The sequence below is a fragment of the Nomascus leucogenys genome, chromosome 9, assembly GCF_006542625.1.
Source record: "Nomascus leucogenys isolate Asia chromosome 9, Asia_NLE_v1, whole genome shotgun sequence".
Lineage (NCBI taxonomy): Eukaryota > Metazoa > Chordata > Mammalia > Primates > Hylobatidae > Nomascus > Nomascus leucogenys.
This window is the reverse complement of record NC_044389.1, coordinates 96,114,644-96,135,210: the sequence shown is the minus strand read 5'-3', so window position 1 is coordinate 96,135,210 and position 20,567 is coordinate 96,114,644. Positions and strand designations below refer to the sequence as shown.

Here is a 20,567-nt window from a genome sequence, read left to right as displayed (position 1 = left end):
CAAATAGCTGGGATTACACGCACACACCACCAGACCCAACTATTTTTTTTGTATTATTAGTAGAGACGTGGTTTCATGCCTGTAATCCCAGCACTTTGGGAGGCCAAAGCAGGCAAATCACCTGAGGTCAGGAATATTTCAAATTATAGGAAAAACTACCAGAGACAGGTCAAAGGAATATTTATATCATTGAAAACATGTTTTCAACAGGTGCAGTTTTGGTATCATTTGTCTCAACATTCAAATCTCTCAGTTTTTACAAGAACATCCCTAGACGGAAACTTGCAAAAGCAAGGCAAAATAATCACATTCTCCAAATCTCAGTGGAGCCACGCAAAAATTGATCTCATTGCGGAAGCGGGAGAATCTACTCTACCTTTTCAGGTAAGCACATAAGAAATTAATACAACTCAACAGAAGACACTTATTTAATGCTAATCCTTTCAGATAACAATATAACACACATAGCTCATACCTTTTCAGGTAAGCACATAAGAAATTAATACAATGCAACAGAAGACACTTTTTTAATGCTAATCATTTCAGATAACAAAATAACACACATAGCTCATGAATTTATTCAGCATTAATGAAGCAAACACATTTAGAGATCAAACACATGATCTGTGATGAGTAGAGGTTGTTTTGAGTATGCACTCAAGACATATGTGTCGAATAGTAGCAAAAGTGGAGATAAGAAATGAATAAGATGGCAGAGAGAAGAGTAACTTAAAATGATTTCTTTTTGTAAGTGAAGACGTTGGATTATGTAATGTAGTGAAAAAAAATCTGACGTGGGCTGTAATATTTTAATCCTATTGCCTCACTTTCTGCTGCCTGGTAACATTGAGAATGTTATCCACCTTTGGGAACTGGAGGACATTATACTAAGTGAAATAAGCCAGGCACAGAAAGACAAATATGGCAGGTTCTCACTCATGTGTGGGAGCTAAAATGTTGATCTCATGGAGGTAGAGAGGAGAATCGTGGTTACTAGAGGCTGAGAAAGGTGGGCAGGAGGAGGTTAGGAAGGGAGGTTTGTTAATGGTTAAAAAAATGTAGTTCGATAGAAGGAAGAAGCTGTAGTGTTTTATAGCACAGTAGGGCAACTATAACAAGTTATTGTGTATTTCAAAATATTTAGGAGATAAGATTTGGCGCATTCCCAACACAAAGAAATGAGAAGTATGTGAGGTGATGGATATCCTAATTACCCTTATTTGATCATGGCACATTGTATGCATGTATCAAAATGTCACATTTACCCCATAAATATGTACAACTACTATGTATTAATAAAATATAATAATAAAAGAAGGCAATTGTATCTCGTCAAATGGGCGTTCTAATTTCCACCTTCCTGTATATAAGTCTTCTGGATGACATTTGAAAAGAGCTATTTTGGAAACTAGATTGGATGGAGTGGAATATGGTGGAAAGCACGCTATTTTGCAGTCAGGTGGTCTGAGTTTTAGTCTCTGCTCTGCTCATTGGTTGCTAAGTGACTGTGTAAATATTGTCTTTGTGCATCAAATTTCCTAATGTGTGAAAACCAGTGATGATAAAAGCAGTTCTCCAGGGGAGTCTGAATATTAAAGATAATATAGCTAAAATGGCAGCCATGAACATGGGCTCTGGAACCTTGGGTTCAAGTTAAAGTGTATGATCGGCCGGGTGCGGTGGCTCATGCCTGTAATCCCAGCACTTTGAGAGGCTGAGGTGGGCGGATCACGAGGTCAGGAGATTGAGACCATCCTGAGTAACACGGTGAAACCCCCTCTCTACAAAAAATACAAAAAATTAGCCGGGTTTGGTGGCATGTGCCTGTAGTCCCAGCTCCTCGGGAGGCTGAGGCAGGAGAAGCACTTGAACCTGGGCGGTGGAAGTTGCAGTGAGCCGAGATGGCACCACTGCACTCCAGCCTGGGCAATAGAGTGAGAGTCCATCTTAAAAAAAAAAACAGAAAACAAAAACAAAAAAGTGTATGATCATAGGGAGGTTACCCAAGCCCTCTATGCCTCTTTCATTAGTGGGGTGTGAGGATAATAGTTGGGGCTTTAAGGTCATCTCGTCCTCATTTCTGAACAAATTGAGATAAATATAGAAGTTAAACAGGTAGAGAATACATATTTTGGAGCGGATGGCTTTAGAATGTAGAGCCACTTATTTAAAATAATGCTTGATCTTAGAATAAATAGAATTACCCAGAGGACAATTGACTGTGCTGGAGAAATATAGAGCTCATACTCTAGGGGAAGTCTCTTACCATTAGCCAGAGATGATATCAGAATGCATGCCTCCTGAGGACAGGCTGGCTCCCAATAGGGGGTGTTGAATGGTAGAATAGGATGAGTCAAGCTCCCCCAGGTTACTCTTTTAACATCACAGTCAGCTAAATCTTCCTCCTGTCACGGAAAGAGTGAGGGGTAAGTAACAGCAATGTTACTACAGGGAACCGCCTCCCAATGGAAGCAAGAAGAATAGGGAATAAGCATCAACTATAATCAATTACTGTTCTCTACTTTATAGAGTTATTGTGAGGATTATATGGTGTATACTTGTAAAGCACGTGGAAGCGAATCTGGCACAATCACAGAACTTAGCTATTTTTATTGCTGTAGTTATTCCTTGGATATTGTCTGGAAATAGTAGACACTCAATAAATGTTAGTGTTCTCTGTTTTAAAAAGGGAATTCCTGCTTGATCAGAATTCTAGGCTCAATCATTAAAGGCTTCTTTACTCAGTGAAGGTCCCCAACTTCCCTTCTCAAAGATCAATTTATTCTCATATTTCATGAACAAAGACATCATGAATACTTAATTGGGAAGCATTTGACACAAAGGCTGGTCATGGAATCATTTTGGTGTCAATCTCCAATGCAAGGAGCAGGGCAATGAAATCAGAACAATTTGGTCTTTTGCCTCCTGCATTTATATTCTATAGGAAATTGTTTTCATTTGGTTTGCTTTTAGTTAGAATGAAACTCACCAAGAAGATCGTTCAGAGTTTGTCATTAATTGACATATTGAGAAGAAAACAGAATGTCCTTTCTAGCAGTAGGTAATTTAGAAATATGAGTTGAAACACATGCCATTTCTGCCTACAGCTGGAAGCTCTCATTGGACCCATCACCATTACTGAAGAGTTTCAGTGAATGCAGTTTTTGTTTTCTCTTTAGTGTTCTCCTTTTTGGATATAGTAATGGTTTTGCTTTGCAGTGCAAATGGAGACTGTCCCTTATTATCTGGGGGCATATTAACTAGTTTGTAGATGGGCAGTGGTTTGGTTAGATTCTGTGATTTGGCTGCAATGAATGTGTGAGGGTTTCTAACCCAGCCCTGCTCTTCCCTCTCCCTTCATCCCCCTGCTGGTGGCTCAGCACCTTGTGTTGCTTTTTCTGTCCAGTCAGCCTCAATGCTGAGTTCTTTCGAGGCCTCAGTCACATTTAATTCACCCCAGAGAAACTAAGACTTTTCCTCTGTGCCTCTCCACTTAATCTGGCTATGAGTTGGCTACAGCACAGGTTTATTTTGGAAACTACAGATGAGTAACAGAAAAATAAGAAAAAAAATCCCTCAAATTTCACTCTCAAGAAGGCCATGACAGCCCTGTAATATCTAATCAGCAATTTAGAAAATTAAATTTGGAAAGCAATAAGCTTTTTAAAAATGAGTTTAGAGGCAAAACCCAAGCTGCCCTGAACCACTGTGAGGCCTTTAGGCAGCTCATTTCGTGATAGGTTTGATTAAACAGTGCTGCCCCCAATCTCTCAAAGGGTATCATGTAATGAACACTCTTGGTGTTACGTTACCATTCTCAGCTCTGAGCTATTCACATTTCAAAACTCATCTGGCCCCAAAGACTTTAGATAAGGAACTGTGCACTTGCATTGATGTTCTGCTGTGAATCAGTCTGGATTTTATACATACGCAATATATAAAAATAGATACACTTGCACAGATATATACATGGTAATATTTAATACATGAGTATTGGATATATTTACTATTAAATATTTCAAACTAGTAGTTAATACAGAGAGAAACAAATACCTAAATACAGCTCAGGATTAACTAATGTTAACATTTTGTTTGCTTATAATGTTAAAGTTTGTTTGCTGATGAAGTTGCAACTTTCGTCTTCTTTGTGTCTCTCTCCATCCCATTTCTTATCCTCTGCAGAAAAAAAAAAAGATGCCAATATTATGTTGGCTTTAACCTGATTTCTCTGAGTGTATTTTTAAAGATATGAAAATATACATGAGGATTCTAGCTAGGTACAGTTCTACTTTGTTCTTTTATCGACAACAAATGAAAAAGATATACCTACAAATAGTTAATCTAGCTTTTAAAATATTCAAATATTTAAAGTTTGTCTTCTTGGAAATAGGCTAGGATTTAAGATTAATAGGCTAGGATTTAAGCCTGAATCATTTAGGGGTGACCTTAGTCATTGCCTAGCCTTCAGTTCCGTGTGACTAAGCTCTGAACGTATTTATACAGTACAGTGTAATCCAGTCCAAATATTGGAAAGAAGAAAGACATCAAATCATGTGACCTCTGTGTTCCCTTTTAGCCATGAAATTCTGATTCATTGTGGTTCTTTTGATGTCAATTTTAGACAATATAACAGAATACAAATTGCTTCGTGTTTCATAGCAAATAAGCACCCCTAGTTGGGTAGGGCATTTGCTCTTCCTGCTGGCAAAGAATTAGGTTTACTGTTTATTCTGTAAGAAGAGCAAATTAATGAAATTTCAATTGTCCCTCCATTTCTTGTGAGAATTTATTGGAAAAATTTAGGTCAAAGACTTAATAGTATTTTTCAAATCTGTTTTAACTTGGCCTGCTCACTTGCTGTGTTCAGCTTTTCACACAAATAGATTCTTTTAATATTTCTTTTCCCCGTAACTGCTGTGCTGTTTTAGTATCTCAAGGTGGCACTTTTTCTGAGTAGTCCATTGATTTCAAGTTGCTGTACTTTCTTTGAGCTTCCCATTAAAATGTAATTGTATCATATTTTAGATTTCATTTTGAAATGAACCTTTTGTGAAATTTCCCACAATGGTGGATACCATGTTCTCTCTTTATCGGAGTCAATGATGTAAATCAATAATAATTTCCTGACATTATTTGATGATTCAGTGAAGGGTAAGATTCATAACACAAAAGTAAAAGGTGATCGAGTCTCCATAAAGTTGCTGTGTCCTTGGCCTGCTTAATCTAGAGCTGCATGAAATCTTGTTTCTCCAGGCAGCCCTATTCTGCAGCATCCACTAAAGCCCAGTTATCTCTTTATTTCATTAGAGAGATGCAGGATGGTATAATAATTAATGGCTCAGCTTACATATTTTTCTTACTTGACATGTGACATTCAACCAATTACTTCTATTCTCTAATTTTCTGTTTCTTTCACTTTAAAATAAGAATGAAAATAGCATCATCTTCACAGGATTAAAACAAGTGAATGTGACTGGCATATAGTAATCGCTAAATAAAAGATGGCTGCTGCTCTTATTATTGATACCATCATCATTCTTCAAAAATTAATATATTCCTACTACTCTCTACTCCTTCTTATTATATCTGTATTTTCTCTTGGATTCATATTCATTTTTTGCTCCTGTTATTATTTTTGAAAACAAGATTTCTATGTTAATTGCATATTTTTCTGGAAAAGCACCTGAGTTTTGCACTTGTAAAAAGTAATCACTTGATTGTGAACATTTATGAATTTTTGTGGTTCCTAAAAGCAAGAAATTATTTTGTTCATAGAGAGAGTAATATAATTGAATAAAACAAAAATCAACAAGATCCCAAAGAATAGGTTTAGAAGAGAGAGTCATCTAATTTAATTTAAAATGTAAATTATCCAATTACCTTGAGAATCTTATCAAATGAGATTTTCACTCTTCCTCCATCCGTGGTTGAAACAGCTCTTCTGAGTGACCTCTTCCTCACTTACTGATTACCAATTGATGCTGACTATAGTTCTGAAAGGGAATTGGTCACAACATTTTATATATATATAATATATACACACACAAATACATACACATATATACGTTTATGTATATATATACACAAATGTATATATGTATATGTGTGTGTATATATGTGTATATATATACTATATATGTGTATATATGTATATATGTGTATATATGTGTATATCTATATATGTGTATATATAGATGTATATATATATATGTGTATATATATATCAGTTTGGTTAAAACCAGCAATAAAAAATAGGAACAGCCAAGATGATTTTGAAACCATGAAATGGTCATTATTTACAGGTATAGCAGACATTTTTTGAAGGAAGTAATTGCTTGTATTTGAAAATTTGTGTGATTTTAATTAGTGGTAGAATTACAATTTCTAACTGTATAATTATGAATTTAACTATGTAGAAGTAAGCAAGCAAAATATAGATGACCTAATATTATTTTTATTATATTATTTTTATTTGGCTTTTGAAGTTGGATTTGTCCTTCCATTTTAATATGAATATCTAAAGGAACCTGGTGGGTCCCTTCAGGTAAAATAATGTAGCCACATTTTAAAGACTACCTCATGATTTTACTTCACCTCATCCCAGGGCCCACCCATTTCATTCAAATAATGTGAGCGTGTACCTCTTTAGGAGCATAAAGAAGTGCCTCAAACTGTCGCTTTTTTTCTCCAGTTTTCTTTGAGTAGCACAGACCTTCAAATATGATGGTCAACAAATGCTTGTCTAATTAGTCTGAAGAATTAAACATCTATTTTAATTGACATCAGTGCAAGATGTATTATAATAATGAATTTAGAAAAACTCTTTCAAAGGTAAAGCTGTCCCAAAAAATCACAGTCACTTAATGGTATTAAACACAATATATTTCTAAAGTACAATACTTGTATATATTTTACCAAGATCCTTCTTCAAAACCTATGTTATTTTCTGCCTCTGGAATGAAGGCTAAATTTCTTAGCTGGTTAAGATTCTACAGAAACCATCTCTAATCAGAATCTTAAAAATTATTATGTATATCACATTAAAATATCAAAAATTACAAATAAAGCAACAGTCCCTACTGACCACCCTCATCACCCACCATAGATTTTATCTTGAGTATCTATAGATACAAGTTTATTTTTTCTTCCAGTCCATTTTCTATTTACTTAATATGTGTAAATGTACCACATATACTTGGAAATCTAAACCATTGTACGTTTTCAGCCTAAGTAATAGTATACTATAATATTTTTCTGTAACTGAAATTTTTTACTCCAAAAGACGTGTTGAATTTCTTTCCGTAATGACACATGGAGATAGATATTATTTTTAACTGGTATAGTATTTCTCACTATTGATTGATTCATTCACATGTAAGTTCTTTCCTGTCATTTGTCATTAAAACCACACTGAAATAAATATCCCTGCACAAGCCTTCATGTGTATACCTTTGAGTGTCTCTCTAGGATAAATGCCAAGAAATTAACTCAATTTTTATAGTCTATGCAATTTTTCTTTTTAATAGATGCTGTCTAGTTTCTCTCCATTTGAGCTGTACCAACTCATGGAATTTTCCTCTCCATCTATTATCTGATTAATTTGTTGTTCTCTTAAAATCTTACACTCCAATAACACCCATCAACATTTTCTAAACACACCATGCACTTTCTCATCTCTGTGTTTTTGCTGCGATTGCTGCCTCAGTTTCTCGAGGTAAAATGTTTTGCCCAACAAAATTTGGTATCATGGAGGCTTACTATTACTTCTCCACCAAATCTTTTCCCAAACTCTCATTATTGGCAGAAAGAATGAAGTGTCTTCTTTGAGTCTCCTAAGTACTTATTGCTTATACAGAATTTATGATGTAGTGTAGTGAATGTATCATACCAAGTGTAGGAGAGGAAAAGTAATACCATTTCCTCACTCATCACAAGGGACATAGCTGGAACCCCTATAACAAAAGAGAGGTTAAAAAGAAAAAAAATAACAAATTTATTAACATTTTATGTGACATAGGGGCCTTCAAAAACAAAGGCCTAAAGACCAGGGAAAACTCTCTGTGTTTATGCTTAGGTTCAACAATGAATGGACAATCATGAAGAAATATAAATGGACAAAAAGAGTATGATCTCATTGTAATAAATTGGAGAGAACTCAGCAAAGATCTTTATGGGCCTCTCTGTGTAGTGTTTCTTTCATCCAGGTATAGATAGGGTAGGACAGCAGTTACATGAGGTTCTTATGACCTATTTTGAGGAGAAGTAAGCCGGATAATTCCTTTATGGCTGGCTCTTACAAAGGAAAGAGAGAGGAAGTCGGAGAGGGACTCCAAGGTGCTATATTTTGGGATAGCATGTTCTGAGCCCTGGCACAAGTAAATTTAATGATCCTTGAGATTGGAGACCCTCCCTGATAAGATAGAGATGTACCTTCTGTCTGTGTCCTGGACTGGTGGTCCACTCTGTAGGTTCGTAAGATTCCTGGCATAAATTACTTCTTGCTTTCCCTCCTTTCTCTCTCTCTCTCTCTCTCTCTTTTTCTTCTTGGAATAACAACATAATATGAGTAATTAACAAGAAAGAAAACAAATTATATCAGTCATTATTCAGAGTGTTAGCATAAACTAAAATTAAATAGATGTCTCTGAGTGTTTCAGCATATGAATATTATCAACCACTGTATATAGTTATTGATGGGTGCTTTACTACATTGAGTATGTTTCTGTGTATGTATATAATATATGTTATGTTTCTATGAATGTATATAATACTTAAATATTTTAATATGGAAATAAATCATTGCCTCCAGCACACTGATTACAAATGAATTCATATCTCAATTAAATTGAGCTGTAAGCCACACAGTTGATTACCCCAAAGAGCTCATTATAAATGCATATGACTCTTAATGGCTCCAATGGGAAGAGAGCCCTTCACTTGTGATGAATGTTACCACTTTTAATTGAAACAACGTTACCTTCGGCATTAAGGTACATAAGATGCTGTCAAAGCAGTTATGGTTTTATAAATTTAAATTAGGATGTTCTGGTCAGAACGGTTTTCTAAAATTAGATTGGAGAATGGGACAGATGTAAATAGGGTTCCTCTACACAAAGAAATATGATTGTAAGACATTACTTTTGTGATGTGTTTTTAACAGTTTTATCTTTCTGTAATTATAGTTAATTTTGGAAGCTACTGTTTTGTCATCAAATGCTACTGTTGCTCTAGATGACATCAGTGTATCCCCGGAATGTGAAATTTCCTATAAATCACTACCAAGGACCAGTACACAAAGCAAATGTAAGTCTTTCTTTGTCATTGTTGCTGTTTTAAACATTGAATTGTGCTCTTCTCAATATCAAAATATAAAATGTATTAGAGTCACGCATACCTAATACCGGGTGTGGATTATATCACCTGTTCTTGAAACCTAAAATATATATATATATATTTTAAAAGGTAAACATCTGGTCTAGTCCTTAGGCCTCTCTTCCAGTAATATGGAAAATATTCTATGCTTGCAGCTGAAATTATTACATCCAAATATTTTAATTATAAATATTATGAAAAAATTATAATTATTTTGCATATTTTAAATGCACTTTTATAAATATTCACTTCTCCATTAATTTTATTCAGAACTTCAAATAAGCATGTAATAATATTCATATTTCAGAATCACCCAGGAGTTCAAAAAAAACCAAAAATGTTGTGTTTGGGAAAATGATGTAAGGCCAACCAAAATTTAAAACTGGACCTTAAAATTCTGTGTTTCCATTCAAAATTTAATATTTTCAAATCACAGATGGAGTTTGTCTAATTCTTTGACTAAATTTTTTGGAGAGAATATCAATTAAAGGCCAGAAATGTTGCCATAAAAATGGATCTCATATAGTCAACTATGTATTTTAAAACCTAATCATTATTTAGATTCTGGGATCATGTACACATTGAAAGAATTTACACTATACCTTCAGTTACTTTCTCTTTCTAGTACTAATTGATGTTTCTGTCTGACCACTCCTACCCTCAGATCTCAATGAATCTGACAATATTAAAAATGTTTTCTGAAAAGTGTCACACTTTATTTTTCTTAATCTGTATCTATGGAAAAGATTTGCATATGAAAATCAGACCTACTGTATATTCCTAAGTTATATTTACTTAAACAACATATTTAGTGAGTGGAACAGTTGCATTCTTACAGGAGCTGAATGGACTAATCAAGAAAAATTTGGGTCACATGATTCTGGTTTGAGACAATTAAAGAACTTTTAATTGAAGGTCCTTTATTAAAGACATTTTTCATTCGAGAGATTGTATATTTCTGGGTGCTAACTTATATTGGGTTAACGTGTATTTACTTTATTCAGAATGTGTATCCTGCATGCATAATAGACCATTCTAAGCTCTGTGCATGTGTTCATGCAAGTGTGTGTGTGTGGGCATGTGTGCGCATCTGCCTGTGTGTCTGCGTATGTGTGCGTGCATGCCTGGGTGTCCGTGTGTGTGTGCGTGCATGTGTGCATGTGTGTGTGTGCGTGCATGTGTGCGTGTGTGTGCATGTGTGTCTGTGCACGTGTGTGTATGCACGTGTGTGTGATGATTCTGATAGACACTGAGGAGTGCAGAGCAGTAGATTTAATGATTCATTTAAAGATTCATGAGTTTGGCCAGGCACGGTGGCTCACACCTGTAATCCCAGCACTTTGGGAGGCTGAGCTGGGTGGATCACTTGAGGTCAGGAGTTCGAGACCTGCCTGGCCAACATAGTGAAACCCTGTCTCTACTAAAAATACAAAAAATTAGCCAGGGTGTGGTGGCAGGCACCTGTAGTCCCAGCTACTCGGGAGGCTGAGGCAGGAGAATGGCGTGAACCCGGGAGGCGGAGCTTGCAGTGAGCCGAGATCGCACCACTGCCCTGCAGCCTGGGCAACAGAGTGAGGCTCTGTCTCAAAAAAAAAAAAAAAAAAAAATGCACGAGCTTTTAAGAGTTAAACAGGATTACCTTATTTTTGTTGTGTAATTAAAGATTTTCTTTCTCCTAATTGAATACCACATCACCAGAATCACAATAGCTGAAATGCATTAAAGTTGACATTGAAGAGCATTCTCCTGTAATGTAGTACTTGGAGGTATAGGGGCAGAAAGCTCTGACAAAAACCTTTCCTCACCCATCATAAGGGTCACAACTGACATTCCTAAAATGAAAGACAGTTTAATGAGAGAAAAGCATAACGAATTTGTTTATCAGAGTTTTACTTGACACAGGAGCCTTCAGAAATGAAGATGCAAAGACCCAGAGAAAACCATGTGCTTTATTTTATTTTTTCATTTGTATTTGTTTTTCAGCCCCTTTTTCCTGTTTAGAAAACTGTGTATTTTTCTGCTTAGTTTTGGTGAAGAACAAACAGCCATTTTGAAATGTGATCGGACAAAAGGGTACGATCCAATGGTAACAGACTGAGCAGGGAAACTTAGCAAAGCCCCTGTGTTCAGAGTCTCCTTGACTCCTTTGTGTAGAATTTCTTCCCCTCTGGGAACAGGGAAGGCCCCCTCTAGAATGAGGATCTTGTGACCTAATTTCAGGCAAGATAAGCCACATAATTTCTTTATGACCAGTGCTCACAAGGAAAGGTCAGGGAAGATCAGAGTGACCTTGCTCCTGGGGTACCTCCCAATCTCCTTCGGTTCAAAGTACTTTGGGGTAGCCTTTCTGAGCTCTTACCGAGGCAAAAGTGTGGTTAAAGGTTTTAAAGCATTACTAAAGTTAACCTTAGCAAAAGTTTTTGAGACTATTTGATCTTGCTTACAGATAATTCTTTTCTTAAATTCACTCAGGATTCATGGATGTGTGCATCTATCTGAACACCAGATCAGTTGGATAGATTATATATCTAATTAGGACAAATTACATGAATGATTCCTGAAAGATCAATGGATGTACACAAAGGAAAAAAAGGCGTTTCTTATTGTTTTTGCAAATATGTCCAGTAGACAATTATAGGATCTCATTTGTGGAGTTCAGTATTAGTAATGGGCAGAAGTTTATGGAGAGAAACTGAAAGGAATATTTAAAAACGTGCCATGCTCCATTGACAGTAAATTGTTATATGTATGGAGCAGAATGGCCAAAGGTTTACCCAGACTACCAGACCCTGTACAGGACTTGAAGCTTTTGAAATCTTTAATAGGCATACAAATGGCTGCACCACTTCAAGGCAGTCTTAGAGCTGTAGTTTTCTGCTCACAGTCCTCATGATGAAAATCGCAAGTGCTACCTTGATTTGGCCTTTAGTCAAGCTTCTTCTCCTTCAGAATATGTAAAAGCTAGTGTTGATGACACAATTATGCATTCTGTTTATTTGTTAAAGGGAGAGAGCCTGTTTTATGCTCTTAATCTCAATTTTGAAACCAGATTTGTGCCTGTTGAGGATGCAGGTTGTATTTCATCCGGGAAGATCCATGATTTTCCACCTGAGTGCCCAAAGGAAGCACATGAAACTAATTGCTGTGGGTGCATTACTGACTCCTTTGGCAAATATTTATATGTACGTATTTGCTCTCTGAACGTAAAGTGCAGACTACTCAAGTGAGCATTGTTTGATGAAGACAGTCAGAACAGAGACCTCTGCATGATGGAAATGACTTCTGGTGAGAACAAACCAGATTCGCTTTAAACTAGAGGCGATGAATGAAAACATCCTGCTAACTTTCAGTTTTGCCCTATTGGAGAATAACATTTGAAATACATGCAGGATAGAGGTGAAAACACAAGAACCAGGATGTATCTAGCCAGTCATAGAAAAATAAGCACCACATGATACCACTTATATGTGGTATCTATGTAGTCAAATTTGTAGAATCAAAGAGTAAAATTGTGGTAACCAGGTTCTGGGAGGAGAGAAAGTGGAAAATTACTAATCAACAGCCATACATTTTCAGTCAAACAAGATGAATAAGCTCTAGACATGTGCTGTATAACATGGTACCTAAAGTAAATGACAACGTATTGTACACTTAAAAATGTGTTATGGAGGTAGATCTAGCTGGGCGTGGTGGCTCAAGCCTGTAATCCCAGCACTTTGGGAGGCTGAGGCAGGTGGATCACTTGAGGCCAGGAGTTCGAGACCAGCCTGGCCAACATCACAAAACCCCATCTCTACTAAAAATATAAAAATTATCAGGGCATGGTGGCACACGCCTGTAATCCCAGCTACTCAGGAGGTGCAGGTTGCAGTGACTGAGATCACACCACTGCATTACAGCCTGGGTGACAGAGAGAAACCCTGTCTGCCACCCCCCCCCATAAAAAAGAGGGTAGATCTTATATTTTCTTATCACAATATATATATTATAAACATTTCTTTATTAAATTATTTTTAACATCATAATATTCTTATTATCTTAAGCAGTTGCTATTTCAGTACAACTAGTGGTAGAAGACTTTATACTGCTTACAAATGTTATTTCAAATGATAGTGTATCAATAAATAGTTCTATGGTCATAAAACTATAAATCCTACCTAGTTCTATATGTTTTTCCACCTTTGAGAGTCTCCTTTCAGTTTGTCCTTTTCCAGGGCAATGCCTCCATTCCTTCTGCATTCTACTTAAATGATACTAAAACTGTCCTAGCATCCCTGAAAAAGTAATACAGAAGAAGAAGAAAAAAAGAACGTTGTCTGTTGGTGGATAAGCATTTCCAAAAGTATTTGAATAACTGTGCTATTGAACACTATAAAAAAAGGCAAGAGGAAACGCAAGAGAAGCATCCCATCTTATTGATTACCCATACCTGAAGTGAAAACCAAGGTGGTTTTGAGTCAAGACAGTGGAGGAACACAGACATTTTCCAGAAGTGTGGTGGGGCAAAGAGTTGGAGAGACTCTTTCCTCTGCATTCAAAACATACATGAGAATGATGAGAACAATCAGGGCCACTGCTGAGTGCTAATACATTGGCAAGCAGCCATGCTGTGACCCACATAAAACCTTATGAGCATCTTTTCTATACCAAGAGATTTGGTAAGAAGAAAGTGTGATTATTTCCCTCAAGAAATGTAATCTATTACAGAGAGCTCAGAAATAAATCTAAACATAAAACACCAAATAAGTTTTGACAAAGGCACCAAGAGGACACAGTAGGGAAAAAATAGTCTCTTCAATAAATGGTGCTGGAAAATCTGGACGTTCTCATGCGAAAGAATGAAATTGGACCTTTGTCTTACACCATACACTTAAATAAATTCAAAATGTAAGAAAGTCCTAAATTTAAGACCTGAAATTATTAAACTCCTAGAAGAGAGCATAGGGGAAAAACTCCTTGACATTAGAGTTGGCAATGATTTTTTAATATCACACCAAATGCTCTGGCTACAAAAGCAGAAATAAATAATGGGCTTACCTCAAACTAGAAAGCTTCTGCACAGTAAAGGAAACACTCAGCAAAATAAAATAGCAACCTGCAGATCGGGAAAAATATTTGCAAACCATATATCTGATAAGGAGTTAATATTAAAAATTTATGAAGATTTTATACAACTCAGAAATAGATAAATAGATAAAAAACGGGCAAAGGTCCTGAATAGACATTTCTCCACAGAAGACATAAATATAATCAACTGGTATATGAACAGATATTCCACATTTCATTGGCATTAATCGTCAGGGAAATACAAATCCAAAACTCTTTTAGATACCTCCTCATATCAATTAGGATGGCTATAATTAAAAGAAAGGGTAACACATTTTAGTAAGAGTGTGGAGAAAAGAGTACTCATACACTGTTGGTGCGAATGTGAATTGTGCAGCCATTATGGAATATGGTATGGAGGTTTCTAAAGAAATTAATAATAAAACTACCCTATGATTTAGCAATCCCTCTTTTGGGTATATAACCAGAAGAAATGAAATTACCACCTCATAAGCTATTCGCACTCCCATATTCGCTGCAGGATTATTCTTGATAGCCAAGATATGAAAACAACCTAAGTGTCTTTTGATGTACACATAGATAAACTGTGGTATCTAAAAAACAGTGGAATATTATTCAGTCTTAAAAAAAGAGATTCTTCCGTTTTTCACATCCTGGGTGAATCTGGAGGAAATTATGCTAAGTGAAATAAGCCAAACACAGGAAGGAAAATATTGCAAGATCTCAATTATGGGTGGCATCTAAAAATTATATACAGATATAGAGAATAAAACAGTGGTTACCAGAGGCAGGGGCCAAGGGAAGGAAATGGAGATATGTAGATCGGAGGATACGATGTAGTAGATATGAAGGAGAAATGTATCTAGAGATGTAATGTACAACTTGAGGACTACAGTTAATAATACTTGAGGACTACAGTTAATAACACTTTCCTGGATTTGAGATTTGAGATGTGATAAATGAGTAAGTTTTAGCTACTCTTGCCACAAAAAAAGAAAAAAAAGGGTAATTATGTGAGATAATGGATATTTAATTTGCCTTACTGTAATAACCATTTTACTATCTATATGTATCCATAACCTTATGCTGTATATCTTTAATATACGTAATAAAATTTGTTTTAAAAATTAAGAAAAGAAGCTTAGTCTATTAGGTAAGAAATGTATCGATTTAATACTGTTGTAATGATAACTGGAATAGAGATGTAAACAAGTAGCTATTTTAACTCTAGGAAGTTGGAGAATATATTCAATAGAAGGTAGGTAAGTCCTCAGCAGGAATTCCTTAAGATGTTTTCTAGTTTTCTTGCTGTATAAGAGGAGTGTCTATTGCAAGTTCTGCCAGGGATTAACAGTTCTAGGCCTGTCTCTGATATACATTAAGACTGTTACCAAATGTACATAGTTTAAGAACCTTACCTATATAGTCTTTTAATCATCAAAACAAATATAAGAGGTACTATTTTCCTCATTTTACGAACTTTCTTGTCATTTAGTTTCTTATCAGTTAGAATTCCATTTTAAACACGGTCTGCCTCCAAAACCTACATTCTTTTTTTTTTTTTTTTTTTTTGAAACGGAGTCTGTCGCCCAGGCTGGAGTGCAGTGGTGCGATCTGGGCTCACTGCAAGCTCCGCCTCCCGGGTTCACGCCATTCTCCTGCCTCAGCCTCCTGAGTAGCTGGGACAACAGGCGCCCGCCACCATGCCCAGCTAATATTTTTTGTATTTTTTTTTAGTAGAAACGGGGTTTCACCGTGTTTGCCAGGATGGTCTTGATCTCCTGACCTCGTGATCCGTCTGCCTCAGCCTCCCAAAGTGCTGGGATTACAGGCGTGAGCCACCGCACCCGGCCCCAAACCTACATTCTTAACTGCAAATCGTACAGCCTTTCTATCCTTTTAAGGTCATCATTACATTGAGAATGATGTTTTTGGAAACTGTGAAAAGTTCCCTACATGAGCAGTTTAAGCAACGGGAAGTTTGAAGCCAATGATCAAAACTTCACTTTTGGAGGAGAAATGATGCCCTTAGTCCCTAGTATGTCAAATGGTCACTTAGTAAATGCCGTCGAGAAGTTTAAGGAATGAATGTCTTTAAAAAATAATACTTAATCCTTTCTCCTTAGTAATTATTTATTGAATCACAGAACATTTTATAAATCTGAAATGTATTAAATTGCTTTTAATTCTTATAGTGCTTTTCGGGGACTTAAAAGATAGTTTTTTAGACATAAAAGGAAAATAAAAGATCACTATTTGGATAATGGACCCACCTTCATAGGGAATTGAATTAGAAAATTAGGAAAAGAGCTCCATTTCTCTAAAGTCTTATTTTGAGTTTTTTTTTTTTTTGGCCTGCTTTTTTGAAAAACCTAATTTTATACTGTGAATCTGTTTATTCATAGAAATGCTAATTCTTCATCCCATTTTTGTGAATCCTTTCGTTAAAGATTCTGGCAATGAGTGGAGGTGAGGTAAAGACACAGTGAAGAATACGGAGAAGTAGGAGTGTTTCTTTGCTTGTCTTCTTTGCAGCAAAAAGGTTTGAAGGAAGCATGCAAAATTTAGGCTGCGATTCTAGTGTTGAACAAACGAGCATATCACTTCTTTTATAGATACCTTAATTGCTTGAAAAAAGAGAGGTTTCTTATAAGGAGGAAAAGGCAATGCCACCCTCAGGATTTCTATTTACGAACTTAAATCCTCCTGAAAAGGACCATTGCTATTCTTGAATTTCAAACATTTAATATTTTAATGCTATTTATTTTAATTTTTCTCACTTTCACAACCATCTTTAACACAATTTACTTTCTCTTTTACATGAGACTGATTATGGCCTACCTCAAACGGGTTATTAAGTTTGCTCAAAATTTAGGTCTTCAGTACCTTGAGATATCTTCAAATTTTATAGAAAAAATAGCAAATATAAATTGTAACCAATTTTGGTAAATAAGAGAAAAAGTTACTGGATTTGTTCAAGAACTGTTTGGGATACATAGAGGTTAGGAAGTTTTGCAGAATTTTGATAGCCTTGGATAATTTAATTGAATGTTTCCATATTTATTTATATTATGATATAAAACCGCAATTACTTAAAATGTAACCCAGGTGTACAGGTTTTCAAGGAGTCTCTCTCTCTCTCTGCCAGTTAAAACACCATACACTGACTATGATGTTAAATTATCTCTGATTTTTATTTATGGTAACTGAAGGACTGAAATACCTACATAGCATGACAGATACAACATATCTCAACAAAACTTCTCTGGACCTTCAGAAACTCTAAGGGACAGGCTGCAGGGTGAATCACTGTTGGATATAATTTTTGCTTGGGCATGGCGAAATTACAATGTATCAGAAAAGTTCAATGCCAGAGTGGATTTTAGACCTGGGCTCGTGTTGCCATTTATGAGGAACTAGACAAATACTCTGTATGTTTTCATTTAAGGGAATGTTTAACATGTCTACACATCTTAGCCTCAAGCCAAACTTAGCATCAGGACAAACCCTTTAGGATAAATCATAAAAAGGGAAATTTTTGGTTTAAGTTTTTTGTTGTTGTTGTTTTGTTTTGTTTTGTTTTTGAGACAGGGTCTTGCTCTGTCACCCAGGCTGGGTTGCAGTGGTGCGATCTTGGCTCACTGCAACCTCTGCCTCCCAGGTTCAAGTGATTCTCCTGCCTCAGCTTCCCTAATGGCTAGACTACAGGTGAGCACCACCACGCCCAGCTAATTTTTGTATTTTTAAGAGAGATGGGATTTCGCCATGTTGGCCAGGCTGGTCTTGAACTCCTGACCTCAGGTGATTCACCCGCCTTGGCCTCCCAAAGTCCTGAGATTACAGGCATGAGCCACCATGCCCGGCCTGAATTGTCATTTAATGACGTTCAACACATTTTGCCAAATGTTTCCCCAAAACTTTATGCTCATAAACAATCATATCAACAAAGTAAAACTGTGGCAGTGTCCCTGTGTTTAAAGTCCATTTTGAAATTTACTTTCACTTTTCATGATTATGCAAATACTAGTACTACTAGCAAAAGCAATTAGTTTAAAACATAACAAAAAAGAAAATAATAAGAATAAAGAAAATGAAATGAAAGTCATACAAATTGGAAAGAAAGAATTTTTATATGTAAATATCCCTGTAAGTTCTACAAAAAAACCCTGTTAGAACTAAAAAAATGAATTCAACAAAATATAAAGTTAAAATACAAAAATTGGTTGCATTTCTATACATTAGCAATGAACCGTCCAAAAAGGAAATTAAAAAGCCAATTTGCTTGCAATAACATGAAAAAGAATAAAAGTCTTTAGGAATTAATCAAGATGGCAAAAGACTTGTACAATAAAAAATAAAAAACATTTCTGAAATAAATTTTTAAAAATGTAAATAATAAAAAGACATTCCATGTTCATAGATCAGAAGATTTAATATTCTTAAGATGTCAGTACCACTCAAAGTGATCTGCAGATTCAATATAATCCCTGTTAAAATACCAATAACATTTTTTAGTTGAAATAGAAGGTACTTATTGAATCTCAAAGAACCCCAAATCGACAAAATAATTCTGAAAAAGAGGAGCAAAGTTGGAGGACACACACACCCTGATTTCAAAACTTATTACAAAACTACAGTAAACAAAACAGTATGACACTGCCAAAAAGACCAATGTATAGATCTATGGAATAGATTACAGAGTCCAGAAATAAACCCTCGCATATATGATCAAGTGATTTTTTTTTTTTTTTGGCAAAGGTACCAACACCATTCAATTGGTGAAATCCAGTATTTTCAATACATGATGCTGGGAAAGCTAGATATCAACTTGCGGAATTATGAAGTTGGACCCTTACCTAACTTCATATTCAAAAATTAACTCAAAATCAATCCATAAACTAAATATAAGACCTAAAACTATGAAACTCTTAGAAGAAAATGTAGGACAGAAACCTTATGATGCTGAGGCTGTCAATGATTTAATGGATGACACCAAAGGCATGGCAACAAAATAAAAAATAGACAAATTGGACTTTATGAGAGCTTTAAAATTTTTTGCATCCTAAAACACTATCAACAGAGTAAAAAGGCAACCCCAAGAAAGGGAGAAACTTTTGCAAATTATATATCTGATAAGGGATTGATACCCACAATATAGAGAGAACTTCTAAAACTCAATAATAGACCAACAGCTCAATTCAAAAATAGGTAAAATATTTTAATGGACATTTCTCCAAAGAAGACAAAATATTTTAATGGACATTTCTCCAATAAGCACGTGAAAAGATGTCCAATATCACCAACATTAGGGAAATGCAAATCAAAACAATGAGATACCACCTTGCACCCATTAGATTACTACCCAAAAATAATAAAAACCCAAAACAAAACCAGACAAAAAACCAATCCAGAAGTAAACAAGTGTTGGTGAGGATGTGGAAATCAGAACTCTTGTGTACTGTTGGAGAATGTAAAATGGCATAGCTACTGTGGAAGAGGAAAGCAATTCTTCAAAAAAATTAAAAATATAATTACCATATGATTCGGCAATCCCAGTTTTGGGTATATATTCAAAATAATTGAAAGCAGGATCTCAAAGAGATATTTGCACACTCATGTTCATAGAAACATTATTCACAATAGCTAAAACCAGAAAGTAACCCAATTATTCATTGACCGATGAGTCGATAAGAAAAATGTGTTGGATGCATGCAATGGAATGTTATTCAGTCATAACAAGGAAAGAAATTCTGACATATGCTACAAAGTGAATAAAACTTGAGGACATGGCCGGGCACGGTTGCTCACGCCTATAATCCCAGCACTTTGGGAGGCTGAGGTAGGTGGATAACCTGAGGTCAGGAGTTTGAGACCAGCCTGGCCAACATGGTGAAATCCCATCTCTACTAAAAATACAAAAATTAGCTGGGCATGGTGATGTGCACCTGTAATCCCAGCTACTAAGGAGGCTGAGGCAGGAGAATCACTTGAACCTGGGAAGCGGAGGTTGTAGTGAGCTGAAATTGCTCGTGCCACTACACTCCAGCCTGGGCAATAGAGCAAAACTCCGTCCAAAGGAATAAGTAAATAAATGAAAAAAAAAAAAAAAGAAAAAAGAAAAAAAAAAA

General features: G+C 35.7%; 1 protein-coding gene across 1 annotated transcript in view; it reads left to right on the top strand.

The window, feature by feature from the left end:
- Window positions 1-20,567, top strand: part of MALRD1 (MAM and LDL receptor class A domain containing 1) — a 682,931-nt gene that overhangs the window by 124,405 nt on the left and 537,959 nt on the right. The window contains exons 13-14 of the mRNA XM_012499583.2: window positions 211-384; window positions 9,183-9,303. Coding sequence (XP_012355037.2) covers window positions 211-384; window positions 9,183-9,303 — 295 coding nt within the window. The remainder of the gene's footprint in view (window positions 1-210; window positions 385-9,182; window positions 9,304-20,567) is intronic.